Source organism: Haliaeetus albicilla, chromosome 10 (assembly GCF_947461875.1).
Source record: "Haliaeetus albicilla chromosome 10, bHalAlb1.1, whole genome shotgun sequence".
Lineage (NCBI taxonomy): Eukaryota > Metazoa > Chordata > Aves > Accipitriformes > Accipitridae > Haliaeetus > Haliaeetus albicilla.
This window is the reverse complement of record NC_091492.1, coordinates 2514414-2530161: the sequence shown is the minus strand read 5'-3', so window position 1 is coordinate 2530161 and position 15748 is coordinate 2514414. Positions and strand designations below refer to the sequence as shown.

General features: G+C 38.3%; 1 protein-coding gene across 2 annotated transcripts in view; it reads right to left on the bottom strand.

Moving 5' to 3' along the window:
• Nucleotides 1-886: 886 nt before the first annotated feature.
• Nucleotides 887-15748, bottom strand: part of CA5A (carbonic anhydrase 5A) — a 26307-nt gene continuing 11445 nt past the window's right edge. The window contains exons 3-7 of one of the 2 annotated variants that reach the window (XM_069793311.1): nt 11825-11943; nt 9979-10074; nt 9736-9798; nt 7701-7856; nt 887-5733 (exon numbers count right to left, since the gene is read on the bottom strand). In XM_069793311.1, the coding sequence (XP_069649412.1) occupies nt 5554-5733; nt 7701-7856; nt 9736-9798; nt 9979-10074; nt 11825-11943 (614 nt within the window). In that variant the 3' untranslated portion in view covers nt 887-5553. The remainder of the gene's footprint in view (nt 5734-7700; nt 7857-9735; nt 9799-9978; nt 10075-11824; nt 11944-15748) is intronic. The other variant, XM_069793310.1, reaches the window with a different exon arrangement.

The window sequence follows — 15748 nt, the reverse complement described above, 5'->3', positions numbered from 1 at the left end:
GCTTTGTATCTTCAAAGCACTTCACAAATGCTAAGTATTATTATCAGTTCTGACCACGAACATTAACTCTCTTCAGGCCCCCAAGTTATTCTGCAGAATCTTTGAAGACTATTTGATTATACAATCAGTTCTCCATATGCTAATACTCAGGCACTTCAGGTTTGTCACATCAAAAAGAAAGACGGAAAGAATTATTTGTCAGAAAGACAAATAATTACCAGTATCAGAAGTAAATTGGCCATTTGTTAGAAGTAATGTGTATGTTCTTAACCATTTATCAGGAAAGCTGCCTTGATCAAAATAAGACAGCCTGCTGGAACCAAATAAGCCATTTCTTGAGCAGACACCCCAACTATACTAATACACGAGCTTACAAGCTTTTTTGTTGGGTAAATGGAAGTGGTGGTAGCTTCTAGAACTCTTAAAATAGTAATAATAGTGGAGCTGGCCTCACTCTTAACCCATGCCACTCTTTCTTCATACTGAAACGGCTTGCCTACCACAAAGGGTACCAAATAGCACGGTTTGGGAAGCCTTATATAAAAGTATTGTCTACAGTTATTTTACGGGGAATTCCTTAACCAGGAATGTAATCTCCTACTTTTCCTGCCAAAAGAAGCGGAAACTTGATTGGATGAATTCAGCTAAGCATAACACACCTATATGATATCTAGACTCTAAGCATGGCTAAGCAGTGAGACAGAGGAATTAAAGCTTACCTGAGTAGCCAATTTTTATCAATAAAAGTAATTTATTTTACTCAAAGTTTTTTTCGGGTAAGATTCTTGTAGCCACAACCACTAAATGTGAAACTCTTGAGAGTTATACCACGCATCAGATCAACGCTCACTTTTATCAAGACCAATTACACAACAGAAAAAGGAGCTTAGTTGACAGGTCGAGTTTAATGATCAGCATCAAATGAAGTAGTTCAGCAAAGATCCTCAAAATGTGGAATCCCGTTTTAGATGGCATGTTGCATCCAGCTGAATGCAACAAATAATTAGATATCCTTCCATCAGTACTGCGGCAACAGAGAAGTCATTGTTCTTTCATTCCAATTACAATACAGTTCCAGCAGAGTCTTTCATAGCTTTTAAGTATCACAGAACGTCTGACATCTGATTAGACTCCACTCACAATGAACTGGTTCATTCTCAAGGAGGAATTGTATTTTTTTCTTGACAGAAAATCTACTTTTTAACTTGGAGAGCTTAATTACACAACGAGATACAGGCACAGGTTTCTCTGTGTTTCTTTATTGCATAGTCACACACTAATGTAACAGTTTAAAATCCAGCAGCTGGAATTTTCCTTACATCGGGTAAAAACTGAGGAAAAAGGCCTGTATCCTAGGAGCACAAAAGGCATTCCCTGTTACATATGTTGCTCGCAAAGACAATTATTTCAGTAACTTACGATTAGGCAGATAACATACATTACAATACACAACACGGTAACTGCCATGAAAACAAGATGCACAAAGAAAAAAAGCAAAGATGTGCCAAGAAATACAAGACATTCAAAATTAAGGCATTCAAATTTTAAAGCAAATACTATTGATTATGAAGTTGAGCAGAAAAAGGGACCCTTCCTCAAAAGTAAGCCATGTAGAATTCCAGTGCTCTAAAACCCAGTAGATTTTTGTGAGATCAAAGCAATCTCCATTTCTATAGCTTTCAAAGCTAGAAGATACACTCCTGTCAGACTTGCGGTAAAAATACCAATGCAAGCCATTTATGACAGAAGACTGGTAGGTATTCGTGGTGGCATACACCTGAAGTGCACTGGTGGGAAAGTTCTGGAATGTAGGAATATGGATCAAACATTCAAACGCCAAATGAAGTTGTTCCAACTATGAAGTCACCAAGAATGAGACTTCTGATAAGAGTGACATTTAACAGAAATATTGAAAGGCAGTTGGAAGTCAGACCAACACAGATGCCTATCTATGCTCAAAAACCTTCTCCTCCCTTTTCAGTAAGCTGTCCTCAAGATTACTTCTATTACAGCCTTTAAGTCCTAGTACTTATTGCCACAGGAACGCCTTCCCAGTACAGTAAGTAAAGGAAGTGACTACTATGCAAGGACAAATACAAATGTGTGCTTTGACCCTTTCGTATTGTGCCATCTAAAAGAAGAGCCTGAAGATTCCCATGCAGACACCTTTCAAATAGAGTTTAACTTAGTAGTGCAAAATCATTACAAATATTAGCTCTAGTCCAACAGTGAAATCATTTTTCCCAGCATGCAACTGAGAGAATAAGGCAAAGAATTATATCCCACTGCCTCTCTTACATACATGTGTGCAGGCACACAGAACTCTTTTTCTTGACATTAACTTTTGCAAGACCAATACAGTCATTGTAACATAAAAGTTAAAAAAACCCAAACAAACCAAACCCCAAAACCTTTCTGTTCATTTCCAGACTGCTAATTTCAACGACAATCTGCCCTGCAACTATGATACTGCCTACCTTAACCAGAGATGCTAAAACACCAACACATAAATGCAAGACTCAAAACGCAGCAAAATAACTGTAACAGAAAATCCCATTAAAGCTTATTTTTGTAGCACAGTAGAGTTAATTTTTTCTATGTTGACCCTGTTTCCAGATATTTAAAACTATCAGTGCTGAAATTGAAATTGATTAATTTTATGTCAGTATACTTAGATATGATTTTATCTAAATATATATGGAGTATAGCTTATTAACTGTAGGACTGGGTAATACACCTGTTCTCTAACAAAACTTCCACGACAATACTTTAACAAAGTATGTAAATCTCTATGAGAATTTTAAATAGATCACTGGAAATAGAATATCCGACATCACCTCTGATGGATGCAAGGTGGTGAGCATGTTAAAAAGAGATTTACACACCTAGGAAGAAAATTTGTTTCAGTGGAGCAAACCTAACCATTGAGAACTCAGCTGGGTATGAGCATACTACAGCATTATGAAGCATCTGAAGATTAAACATTTACACCACAGCAGTTCCCTAAGAACAAAACATATATTTTGTATTTGCATATGCTAGGAAAGCTGTATTAATTCAAAACAAGCTCAGTGGATCAGAGGTACACAAAAACTTTGTGAAAATTACCAAGGCAACTAAAAAACTTTGAGCAATTGCATTAAGCTTTTTAAAAGACCCATTCATATATGATAGGGATATCAATGCAGGCTACCTATAGCTAGCTTAGTGCTGCTGAGTCACCTGTATTTTTAAATGTGAAGGCAACATTAAGATGTCTTTGCGTTACAGTTTTTCCTAACTGCTAATAACGAGTAGCAAAAAATCTCAAAGATAGACAAGATATATGCCAGTTCTGAATCACTGCCATCTTTCTATGGGGTCCTCCTCAGAAAAGCGTTTGCAAGAACAGCACTGAACTAAAACCTCAAGCTTAACAACGACTAGATCATGTACACTCAGGCAGAAAGTAAAAGAATTCTTTTCCTATTGCTAACTGTAGATATACCTTCCAAAATTATTTTGGAACCTGTCATTCTCTGGCAAAATCATCACTGATGTGATTCTGCAGACCAGGAACATAGTAAAAAGTCTGTCTGATGATGCCAAAAACTGTATAGTTCATCTGAGATGGTATAGTTCAACCAAGTTGGTATAGATGGTATAGTTCTACAGAGTTCAACCACGATGGTAAGGTTCAACCAAGCAGTAAGGGCTTTGGAGAGGTAATGAAACTGAAGATATATACTGCCATGCTGAATATACTACACACTAAAAATAAGTATACTAGACTGAGACAGAAGAGAGATTTTCTTACATTTACTATGTAGAGTCACTCTAAGGTTAAGTGGCCACATTTCAAATTGCCACTGGAGAAAGGCACAACTGTTGCAACATAACAACAGCCTGAGGTAGTGCTATTAAGGAAGCAAAGACAGGACCCGGGCACTTAACTGGTTAAACAGGAATATTCAAAAGCCTTAAAATCATCACGGTCACACTAAAAAGTGTTAAAGTGCTTTTAAACTGAACACTTGGACTTAAAAAAAAGAGTATCGATTCTAAAGTACTGAATTTAGCATTGAAAAGCTAGTGTCCTGGCTTCACTTGTGCTGAACCACACCAGCAACCAGTGACTTTGCTTACTGGCAGAATCAGACCAAGTAGCATCTGTTCTCCAAGAAGACTTATCAAATACAACCAATCAAGATCACATCATGAGTTTAGAGACAGACCTGTTCCAAATCTGACCATACATTTGGTACGTGAATTTCATGCACAGGCACACTGTTAAATACAGTAAAGCATAAAAAGCCAGTGAGAAAGGTGCTTGAGAGAAAATTATAACTAATAGTAGTATGCTTCAGAGGTAGATAATACTTGTGGCAATTGGACCATAACTCTACGATAAGGCTCCACAGCTGGCAGCTTACACAACAATTTTGTCTGGTCCACAAATAAATTTCAACCACCACTTAACTTTGTTACCATAAGGTGCTTTCAATATAGACTGGTCCCCAGTTGTCCTGAAGCTAGATAACTCTTTTTATAAGAAAAGTACATCTTAAGACAAAACTTTGAAGAGAGTGCACTGGCACTCTGTGAGTTACTGGAAAAAATCCTTCAAGTATCTGAATGCTGCATTTTGTCCATACTCTCCTAGCACTGGATTAGGTTTCAGAAATTGTTTTGTTTTGTTTTGCCCAAATTCCATAGGGAGGGTCAGCTGGGGCTTATCTAATTTTGCTTTCCTTTGATGTGATCAGTTTCCTGGAATCAAATGGACATTTTCGCCTAATTTGCTGCTCTTGCCAATCTTGAGATACTGGTGAATTCTCTTCTGCTCTCTTCTCCGGGTACACTATTAATACAGAAAAGTAAAAGCTGCCAAAACTAAAAGCTTCCACATTTGCTATAACGTTTTAGAAAAAGTCTTCTGGCTTGTGGTATAGATAGAGTGGACATTCTGCGGCATCCATATCAAACATGGATCACGCAGTCAGTAGAATGGAAAGAGTTAGATTCTATAAGTCTTTTTTTCCTTCTCCTCGTCATCCTAAGCACCAAGGAAAAAGGAAGAAGATAAAATGTTTCTGTATATGTGAACTAGAGAAGCTAGTTCTCTTCCCAAACCTCTGAAACAATTCCACAAAAGGACCTGATCACTATTAATACTTTTCGCTTCTTCACACTTCCTGCCTGCTAACATGTTTTTAGTTAGGATTATTAATTCATGCTAGTCACTCACAGAGGTACAGAACAATTCAGAACAGAGGAAGGGGAAGAGATCTCATGCCCTTATTTTTCCTTTAACTGTCAAAATAATTCCTATTGATCCTTGCTTTAAAGCAAGTCAATTTGTTAAGGGTTAACATTATTTACTTCTTAAAAAAAGCCAAAATAAAAAAAACCCATAGCTTCTCTACTGAAGGTCAAATGGCACTTAGCAGAACTGAAACTGGCTGGCTGTGAAACTGTATGGCATATACACACTGCAGAAAAAGGAAAAATAATTTAAAACTAACGTCAATTATATCCAGGTATTGCAGTCTGGACTGACATTTCATGGGCCCTCTATGGCCTGATCTGCTCAGCATGGTCCTTGGGCTGTACTTCAGTATTCAAGAGATGCCTGCTTTGGAAGGATGAACGGACGGTTCGGTTCATTAATGGCTGAAGAGGGCGAAAGTTGTCTACCATTCTCTTTTCTTCTTCACCATCTGAAGTAAAGAGCAGCATCCGAAATGCCTCCAGCTGAGAATGAGAAATGTCCAATTTTGTGACTTTACTAACTGGAGAATTATTGGAGTTCGCGACAAAACACAATCATTCATGCTTGGAAAATATATCAAAGGTACTATTACATTTGCTTTCTGAGAAATTTTAGCACGAACTTCTGGCACTTCTTTGTCACCTGCTGGCAAAGATTACGCCATTGTCCATATCAATGCAGAAGATGAATTGTCAGTCAACTGTCATCTTTAGGCAAACTAAATCTCAAATGTGGCATGTCTCAGATAGAACTGATTCCCATTCAAATACTGGAACATATGCCATCTTTAAATAAACCTCTCCAACCTTCTTAATTTACACCCTTCCTGGAGTTCTGTTACCTTATACAGGTGTGCATATGCTGGCACCCAGGAAAGAGGGAACCTCAACAAGCAACTATCTACATAGTTGTTCTCAGTGGTTTATAACTGGGGATCAAAATAAAGTATGCAGCAGATCAGCTTTTAATGCTCACAAGGGCATTACAATGTTAAGTAAACTATGAGCCTTTTTATGCCATAAAAGAATGAGAGTGAAGAAGAGCCAAGAAAAAAAAAAAGAAAAAAGTTTCAATTTAGAAGAAGAATGATACACTATGCATTCAGTTCTCTCTGCTCTGTTAACAATCTTCAGTTCTTCCTGTCCTGTTCCTTTATGTAAACTAAAACATTAAGATCACGTACATGCTTATTCTTCAGAATTAGTGTTTGTTTGGAGCATGACTTTCTAGATGGACTAGCTCCATGCAGAAGTTGTATTTAAAGAAAAAAAATAAAAAATTCAGTATTTTGCCTCATGTTGTTGGACTCACACTTCATTATTAACTGAAGCCTCAAAAAACAGGGACAATGTACAGATAACTTTCCGTGCCTCTTACACCACAAAAAAGTGGTAGATTTTGGGGGGTTGTTCATTTTTACTTGCTTTGCAACAAACTCCAAGACTTGTTCTATGCTGCAATGCCCCTCAAAGTACTCCACTTCTCTGAACAGACAAAAAAATCCTGAAAACTTCCAACAAAAAACACAATTCTAGTACAATTCCAATGAGTCCTCCTTCTGACCATTTTCTACTTGTCCCTACATCTACTTCATACTAAGGAATAACATCACATTGAAACATGAAGTACTAAAATTAAAAGCAGTAGAGGGCATACGGTGACAAGTTAGGGCTGGTCTCAGAACAGACTATTGACAGCGAACTCCTGCACTTGAAATAACTTCTGTAATACAAACAGTTGCTGAAACCTTTGTTTGTCTGTCCTTTTTAAAGGGGAATAAAAAAAAAAGGAATTCAAGGACAGCACAGCCACATACAGAGCAAACATGCCTACAAAGGCAAAGGAGAAAACCCAATGGGGACTCAGTCTATCTCTCACCATCAGAATGGCATGTGAAGGACTCAGACCCACCCACAAACCCTTCTGTACCTTCAGAGTCCACCCAAGGGAGGAACAGAGGATTAGCCCTTGCAGACTCTGCAAGATTTCTGTGCAAATGCACATGACTATCAAGAACATGCACAAAAGGTCAGACTTTGGAATTTCAAAAAACCTGCCCTTTCTCCTCCCTCCCTACCACAAAAAGGGCTGCATCCTGGTAAGGAGAGCAAAATTATGCAGTGTTCCAATAAATAACCTTAGAAGATTTCAAGGGGCAGCTTCCAGCATAAGGCATTGTTTATCACAGATCAAGACAAAACTCTATGGGAGAGCTGGAGAAGCATCTTTAACTGCTTGCTGAAGAGGTCTTAAGTCTTTCAATATTAGCTGTTATTAATGTCAGCATTCCTCCCCAAACAAATACTGGGTGCGAATCAGCCACTGTTCCTTGTGTATTCACACAGAATTACTGGTACTGGTAAGCAACTACTTCTGTGCATCTTCCCCTCCATGGCAGCAGGCAGTCAAACAGGTATGGTATGATTTGAAATGTAAGCATGAGATTTACCTGATTCTCATCAACTTCTATTGGCTTCTTCTTAATAATCCATGTGACTGATTCAGTAAGTGGGGGAGTCGTCAAAGAGCCTGCATAGGTCCAATAATCAGGGCATGAAGGTATCAAACAGGAGGGATCAAAGACATCAAACTCGATAACAGCATCCTAAACCCCAGAAAAAAAATATTTTTAGAAATCATATTTTGAGAAAAAAAATGACAGAAGATTTGAAAAGATCTTAACAATGAGATTAAATACTGTACAAGTTATGTATGCATATACAAAATTAGGTATTGTGAATATTAATAATGATCTACATAAAATAATAATTTAAAACCCCATAAACTTGTACAAAATTGGTAAGCTGGGTTTGAGGAATAAGAGGCAGCTAGTGAGTAGGCAAAATGTAAGTATTTCTGTTGTCCCCACAAGCTATTAGGAATTCAGTGCAGAAGAAACAAGGAGTGCGAAGGAGTAACTGACTACGTCTCTGTGGGAGCTAGAAGCAAACAGGAAAAAGAAAGAGTAAGTGGTGGAATAAGTTCAGGTAGTTCTGCCAGAAATAGACTGCAAACAATAGTGCTTTTACTTTTCACCATGTGATTTTAGGCAGTGGGGAGAGGGAAGAGGACTAAAGTTTTATTTAAATCATATCAGGTACTCATGTCTCCAGAACGTGCACTCCCACAAGTGAGATACCAGACAGCATGTAGGAAATCATGGGCTCTCAAGCTCCTACACAAACATTCTACTCATGGGGTATTTCCAGGATATACTGGCAATGCAGGAAAGGAAGATCCTGTTTTTCTTTAGATAGGCTTTATCGGTTCCCCACTGAGAATGAGGAATATTACAGTAAAGAATTTTTCAAAAATAGGGGGTTGGACAGAAGATTCTAGATGGGGGCTTTCACCCTTCATGTGAGAGGAAGATGCAAGGACATCAGAATGGGTATTATCTGACCTTCCTCCTCCTCCTCACCAGGGTGATGTTCCTCAGGGTTTGGTGCTTAAGTCAGTGATAATGCTGGCAAGGCAACAAAGGTTTTCAAACGTTTTAAACCAAGTGCTGATGAGTTGCTGAGTGACCGACATCCTTTGGAAATGAGATCCCCTTCAGAGCAGCCCACATGTAGCTTGATGAGCCTAATGTTTGATAATACTTTTTTTTTTTTAAAGACCTTGCCTTTATTTTCTTTCAAATTCATATGCTGTAAAATATTATATTCTCATAATGGATGTACCTTCACAGATTTTTGTAGGTCTTTTTGGCACTGAACTGACTTATTTGGCATTTATCTGGCAGAATTTTTTCTGCATTGCCATAAGTATTTATTTGGATAAAAAAAGACTTTACTGTGATAAATAATGGCACAGCAACTTCAACTGGATGTGCTTACAAGCCACGAAATTCCTGATGTGTATTTTTTGTGTATACTTTCAAAAAGGAACAGGCACCTGAAGGAGCATGAACTGCTTCTGAACACTGTCAGAGACGCAGCACTCCCTCTCCTGGCAGAAGTCAGAAATCAGCTATGAAGAAAGAGTCCCATTCCCCTAGCAGAAAATGTACAGTGTTTAAAAAAAAAAAGGCAAACAATAATCTCCTCCTCAAGGATCTGAAAGCCTTAATTCCACAAGAAATAACCTACCACTTTACACAGCACAGAAAGTTCCTTCCAGTTAAACAACATACGAAAACTAATCCAGTGGTATCTGTTTTCATAGAAGCAGAAGGGCAGGCTTCAGTGAGGGCAAGCGTTAAACATGTGCCTACCCTTCTAAGGGGATACAATCTCAAGAGCATCATTTCTTAAACCAAGAGGTTTGGAAAGCTTAAAGTATACAATTCCTCATTAAAAATTAGCTTCCTCCCCACCTCCAGTATGACACCTCAGGTGAATTCTTGATTAATCAGGCCCCCTACTCACATTTAAGGAAGAAAGCATTTATTTGTATTTTGCTATTCTCAAAGTAATCTTTATGTTGAATGACTGCATTAGCTATGCTGAGTGATAACTGGTGGGACACTTAAAAATACTTACCTTGTGTTTAACTGCCGGCAAGGCATCAACCAGTGTCTGCAGCCCTTCATGATGTGCTCCTAGCTGCAGAAGACGGTCAGAGTTAAAGAATCATTAAGCTGACATTCTGCCTATCTACCTTAATCAGTATTTTTTGAAAACAACAACAACAACAAAAATCTAGAGCTATTTTGTCCCAAATAAGTTTTTACAAAATTAAAATAGAAAGGCATCATTACAGCTTATTACACAAAGTGAAATTACCTTTAAAAACACTCCAATAACAGCCAAGCCGTTACCTTCCATTACAGCTTCTTCAAAAGTTGGGTACACAACAGCATTCCAGTGTACTAAATGCAACTGAAATATAAATGAATGCGAAATCAACGCATGCACAGAGCACAGCAATGATATCAAGAAACTTGACTTTTGATCTTTGCTACATTTGGTCCTTGACAATTTGAGACACTGCAGTGAGCTACCTCAGAAATCACACACACCACAAAAATGGGGACCAAAATGTTACTGGAAAATAATGGTAATTCTCTGCGCTTTTTTGCCTTTTTTTAAACAATAGCCAAAGACCCATAAACTGCATTTCACACATATGAAAGGGATTTTGCCTGTGGAAGACTGATTATAGGAATGCTAGTTAAAGGCACAAAAAAAGCTTAGTATACCTGGAACTGAAGGGCTCTTCCATCTCTTAACAGGAAGAACAGAGCATGCTATTCTGCTAAGGAACATTCTCCTGCACATAACATAAGCTTCCTCTGCATTCCTTACAGTCCAATACAAGCATTCCATTGAGGGGTTTTGTGTATTAAATAGATAGCCAGCACCAGCCCCAAAACTTAGTCGTACAGTCTTGCTGTTAACAAGTATCTTGCCAAACTGACAGGCACCATTATGAACACATTAACAGGAGATAAACATCTTCTAAAAAATAAGCTATAATAATTTTTCAAATTCTCCATCTTTGGCATATAACTGTGTTTATACCTGTCATACTTTCCTCTCTGAGCAATTTAACCTATATTTCTCCCCACTGGCTCCATCCTTTTTATTGACTCTGCCTTAGTAGTTACTTAATCACAAAAGTTTTGCTGCTTTAATAATTGCTTAAGAGTTGAAAACAGAAAATAAAGTGATCATGATAACCACTATATTACCATAGAACTCTGCTATACATTATTCTAACGACTTAAGAAACGCACAAAAAATTGTTGGTAACTGGAATAAACATTCTAATGTTAGCCAAGGCACTGGGGTCACATACACAAGACAGTTATTATATACAAGGTAAGCAGGATTCTTGAGTTACAGGTACAGCTGTGAGAATTAAATAATCTTCCATTTTCTCTTTAAATATTTCTTTAAATAGTATTTAGTATGTGCTTTGTTTCTCTGCAAGCACTTAGTCACAATAAACAAAGTGATTTTAAAGCAGCAAGGATTGGGAGATTTGGAGGTCCACTAGAGACATCAGCTGAGATGCAGTACATGTGCCATACTCCCAAGAAAACAGATTGTACACCTCATGTGAACTCTTAGTTTGCTGTAGCTCACAGGTAAGGCACTTAATTTTTTTTTTCAATTGAGATCTGAGCTTGCACATTTACCTCAGTATTTGCTGTCCACCTGATCTGCACCACATTAGCTGGGACCTGGGAGTTCATTAAGACCTGATTATGCCCTCAGTCTGCTTTCTGTCTCATCCTTCTCCCCTTTAAAAGAAGGAAGGGCAAGCAGAGTTGTGCCACTCCATCCAGACAGAGCTGGAATACCAATGATACTTTGCTGCCTGCCATTGGCTTGTCTGGCAGCTACCCCTAGGAACATTCAGGGAGAAGAAAACATTACTGAAACTTTCACTAATGGGGCCAATGTTCAATTTTAAGACTGTGTTCTTCTCTAAAAACCACAGTGAATATGAACTTAACTAATAAAACAGCAGATGAGCTGTGGCACCTACCAGGTCTGATCCTTAACAGCAAACTGCAATTCTTCAAATTGGGAGTTTTCTAGCATGCAGTATAGTCACAGACAGCCTGAGACTTAGCCTCCAGTCCCCACAAGTATTTGCACTGTTCAGCATTTTATCTCATACCTCCGCAGGGTAAAATTTACTGTCAACTGTGTGCTCTGAACCCCACTCGTTTATAGCTCCCCAATGGAAGTGGAACTGCTTTAACCTGTATTGGTTTTCCAAGGGACCTCCAACGATTACTAAAAAACAAAACAAGACACACACTAATAAACACGATTTCGAATTGTTCAGACAAATAACACAGCCAGATCCTCCTTGAAATAAATTTGCCCGGGGGGGGGGGGGGGATCAGGTGAAGCAACTATCTTAACTGAAACAGTCCCCTATTGCTGGGCTACTTTTACACTTCACTTTGCTATGACAAAATTGTTCAAGCAAACACATCATTGTTTTTCCCTGCAGTCTGAATCAACTATATCAAATTGAAGATATGCTAAATAGTCTCCTCATCCATCTCCCCTCAAGGGAATTTTTTTTCCAAGTCACATCAAGTTTGGCAGAGTCATGGTGATTACGTGTTACATTCTATACTCTTTCTCTTTGAGCAGGCATATGAGAACAGCCTTACCAGAAGAAACATGTTATGATGACAACACAATGAATACATCTATTAAATGACATCCCAGCAAAGCCTCAATGTCTATAAAAAATATTGATCGTTCCCATGAAAATACAAGACTTCAAAAATGCAATTTTGCCAGAAAAATCAGTACATTGTGTCAAATGCTCAATTCTACTCTTTTTCAAGTTACAAAAATCCAAACGTACTATTCTGCTTCAATGCAGCTTTCAGACTGCATAACCAATGTTAAAAGATTTCCTGCACAGCCAGAAATATGCTAATATTGTGCCTACTGTAAACTGTTCAAGCTACACTCCACAAAGTATCTAAACACACAGTTTGCCTATGAGCAAGATTCTGAGTTTCTGGAAGCTTTAACGCACTTTTTAGCCATGACTAAAGGTAAACATTCAGTCCGCTCTCCTGATTTCAGAAAGCCTCTCATCATTTTGGAAATACATAAATGAAAAAGTCATTGCCTAGTTTTCTGTGTACTGTTGGGTTTTACTCATTTCCTTCTAACTGAACCAGAAATATCCTGCAAGGTCTTCTTGCTAGTTATTACATCACAGCATCTGATAAATGAGAGACCATAATTACTTCCAAAGGGCTAACAATAAATATGTAGCTGTAGAGACCCATTTGCTGATTTTTACTTAACTATATGTCATGGTTAAATTTTATAGAGAACCACTTTATAAAGTACATAATCCCAACACAACTTTTGAAAAGAAGTTAATCACTTTAATGCTAAGGAGAAAACAATGAGAGGCTTTAAGAGCTTTTCTTTTTTTTTTTTTTTTTTTTTCCTGAAAGCCAGCCAGCAGTTTTGAAATTCTAACTAGATAGGCCTGCTTGTGATAAAAGAGTAAGCTGAAACAAGCTATGCAAATTGACATTTAATTAATTTCATCCACTGCTGCTGAGCTCTTAGCATAAATGCAATAATGACCATCTGTCCTGGTTTTGGCTGGGATAGAGTTAATTTTCTTCTTAGTAGCTGGTACAGTGTGCTTTGGATTTAGTGTGAGAATAATGTTGATAACACACTCATGTTTTAGTTGTCACTAAGTAGCGCTTATCCTATGTTAAGGATTTTTTCATTTCCCATGCTCCGTGAGCAAGCAGGTGTACAAGAAGATGGGGGGAGGAGCATGGCCAGGACAGCTGATCTGAACTAGCCAAAGCGATATTCCATACCACAGGACATCACGCTCAGTATATAAACCGGGGGAATTGGCTGAGAGGGGCAGATCACTGCTCAGCCATCAGTCAGTGGGTGGTGAGGAATTGCATTGTGCATCACTTGTCTTTTCTTGTTGTTTTGTTTTTTATTTTTAATATTCATTTTCCTTACAATTGTTATTATATTTTTTATTGTCAGTATTACATTTTATTTTACTCTAGTTATTAAATCATTCTTATCTCAACCCATGAGTTTAACTTTTTTTCCCCAGTTCTCCCCATCCCACGGGGAGGGTGGGGAGTGAGTGAGCAGCTGCGTGGTGCCTAGTTGCTGGCTGGGCTTAAACCACGACACCATCACTAAAAAAACAAATCATGATGGAGAAAGGTAACTTTCAGGGATGTGATGAAGATGTGGCCCACACTGCCAAGTCTTTCAGAATTAAAGTTTCTGTGCTCTAACACTATCCATTCCTGATTATGTGACGATGCAAACCCACAAGTGACTACATTCATGTTAATAATCACATTCCCTTGAATGTTTGCCTCCTTAGTAAAGTTAGGCACAGGCACATGTTACATTAAAAATCAGGTTCCTATAGTGGACACTAGAAAGTGGCAGGAAACAAGTAGGAACTTACAGTCCCTTTACAAGCATTTTTGCCATTTCATTTCCTCTCACTTTACCATTCTTGATAATTTAAAAATGAAATAGAAGTTTAAAGGAACTCTAGTAACAATCAGGGGAAAGAATCATATTAGCTTTTTATTGTAACCCTAGTTCTGTTTCAATTTCATTTCCTTGCAGCAGGTGGCATTCATGCACACAGACAGGACCATGTTCTGTACATACCTTCCCCACACCCTCTTTCTTCTTCATCCTCCTGCTCTGCTCATAAGCAAACACCCCATGGCGGCACTACCTTCATCTTTTGCCCAAGCCTTGTTTTGCCTCATCTCAGGAGTTGGGCATTTTTGTCTATCCTGAATGCACGTTTCATTTTGTCTTTTTCATTTTCTGTTTCAATTTTGCTGGTTTTTTTGTTTGTTTGTTCATAAGCTTTCTTCTCTGGATTTCTATTATTGTTAGACAGAAGCTGGCAGAAAGAAAAATCAGAAATAGCAAGAGTAAAGAGAAAGGTGGAGGAGAGAGGCAGGCACTTGAAAACCTGGCCATATATACAGCAACATCCCGTGATCCGTTGTTTCTCGGTCTGTCATTTTGGAGTCCTGTCACTGATAGTTTAATGCCACCCTCCACCAGCCGTCATCACCCTTCATTGACTTTAATTTGAGGATGATGATGATGAAGAAAAGGCAGCCACCCAGAAAGAGGCAGCAAGAATGCTCACACTTAAAAGATTTACCTCAAGTGTTCAGTCTTACAGGTGAAGTGGGTAAGATCTTTCAGAGCTGAATAGCCAGCCTCTGAAAGGCCAGCACCCCTCTAACTGACAGTCCTGATGATTCCATGCTTGCTTCTATGTCACAAAAACTGTCCCCATCTATTTAAGTGTTGCGCATTTCTGAACCTCCTGCAGGCAATTCCCCTCCATTACCTCAATTCTTGCAGGGAAAAAAATTACTTTGTTATCCTGAACTGCAAATGATTACACTTTTCAGGAATGCATCCTCAACGGATAGTGGGGTATAGCTGTATAAAGTAAAAGACTGATAAATTAAAAGCAAAACCAATCTAAAGTTAGTAATTTAAAATCACTGATGAGCTAGCAAGTCATGTCTCCATCTTAGTCCATCCTCTAACCCCATCTCACTAACACAATAGCAGTTTGTACTGTAAAAACAGAAGGGCACTACTTGGTTTCTTCATTACGTATCACAGCGCTCCAATGAACAAGGGCAAGAATATTCCCTGGTTGGAAATTAATATTCTGGGTGAACAGTTATAAACAATAAAAACAAAAAAAACCCCAGACGTCACACAAGCCCCTGAAAGCTCCATGCGTTCCACCACTACAATTTTTACTGCGTTCTTTTATCAGCCTCTTTCCAAACATCAACCAAAAATACTGGTATTGCAGAGACAAAAGCATTTGTTTATTAGCATGCTGAAAGCTTCCTTCCCAAGAGCATTACTAAATCCCTTACCCAGTTCTAACATCTCTCATGGTAAACAGTCACATTAAACATAAATGACTCTAATCAAACAGGTTCAAACTTGCCCAGGGTCCTTCAATTTTTCCCTCCAGGAGAAACCGAGTAATCAATATGAACCA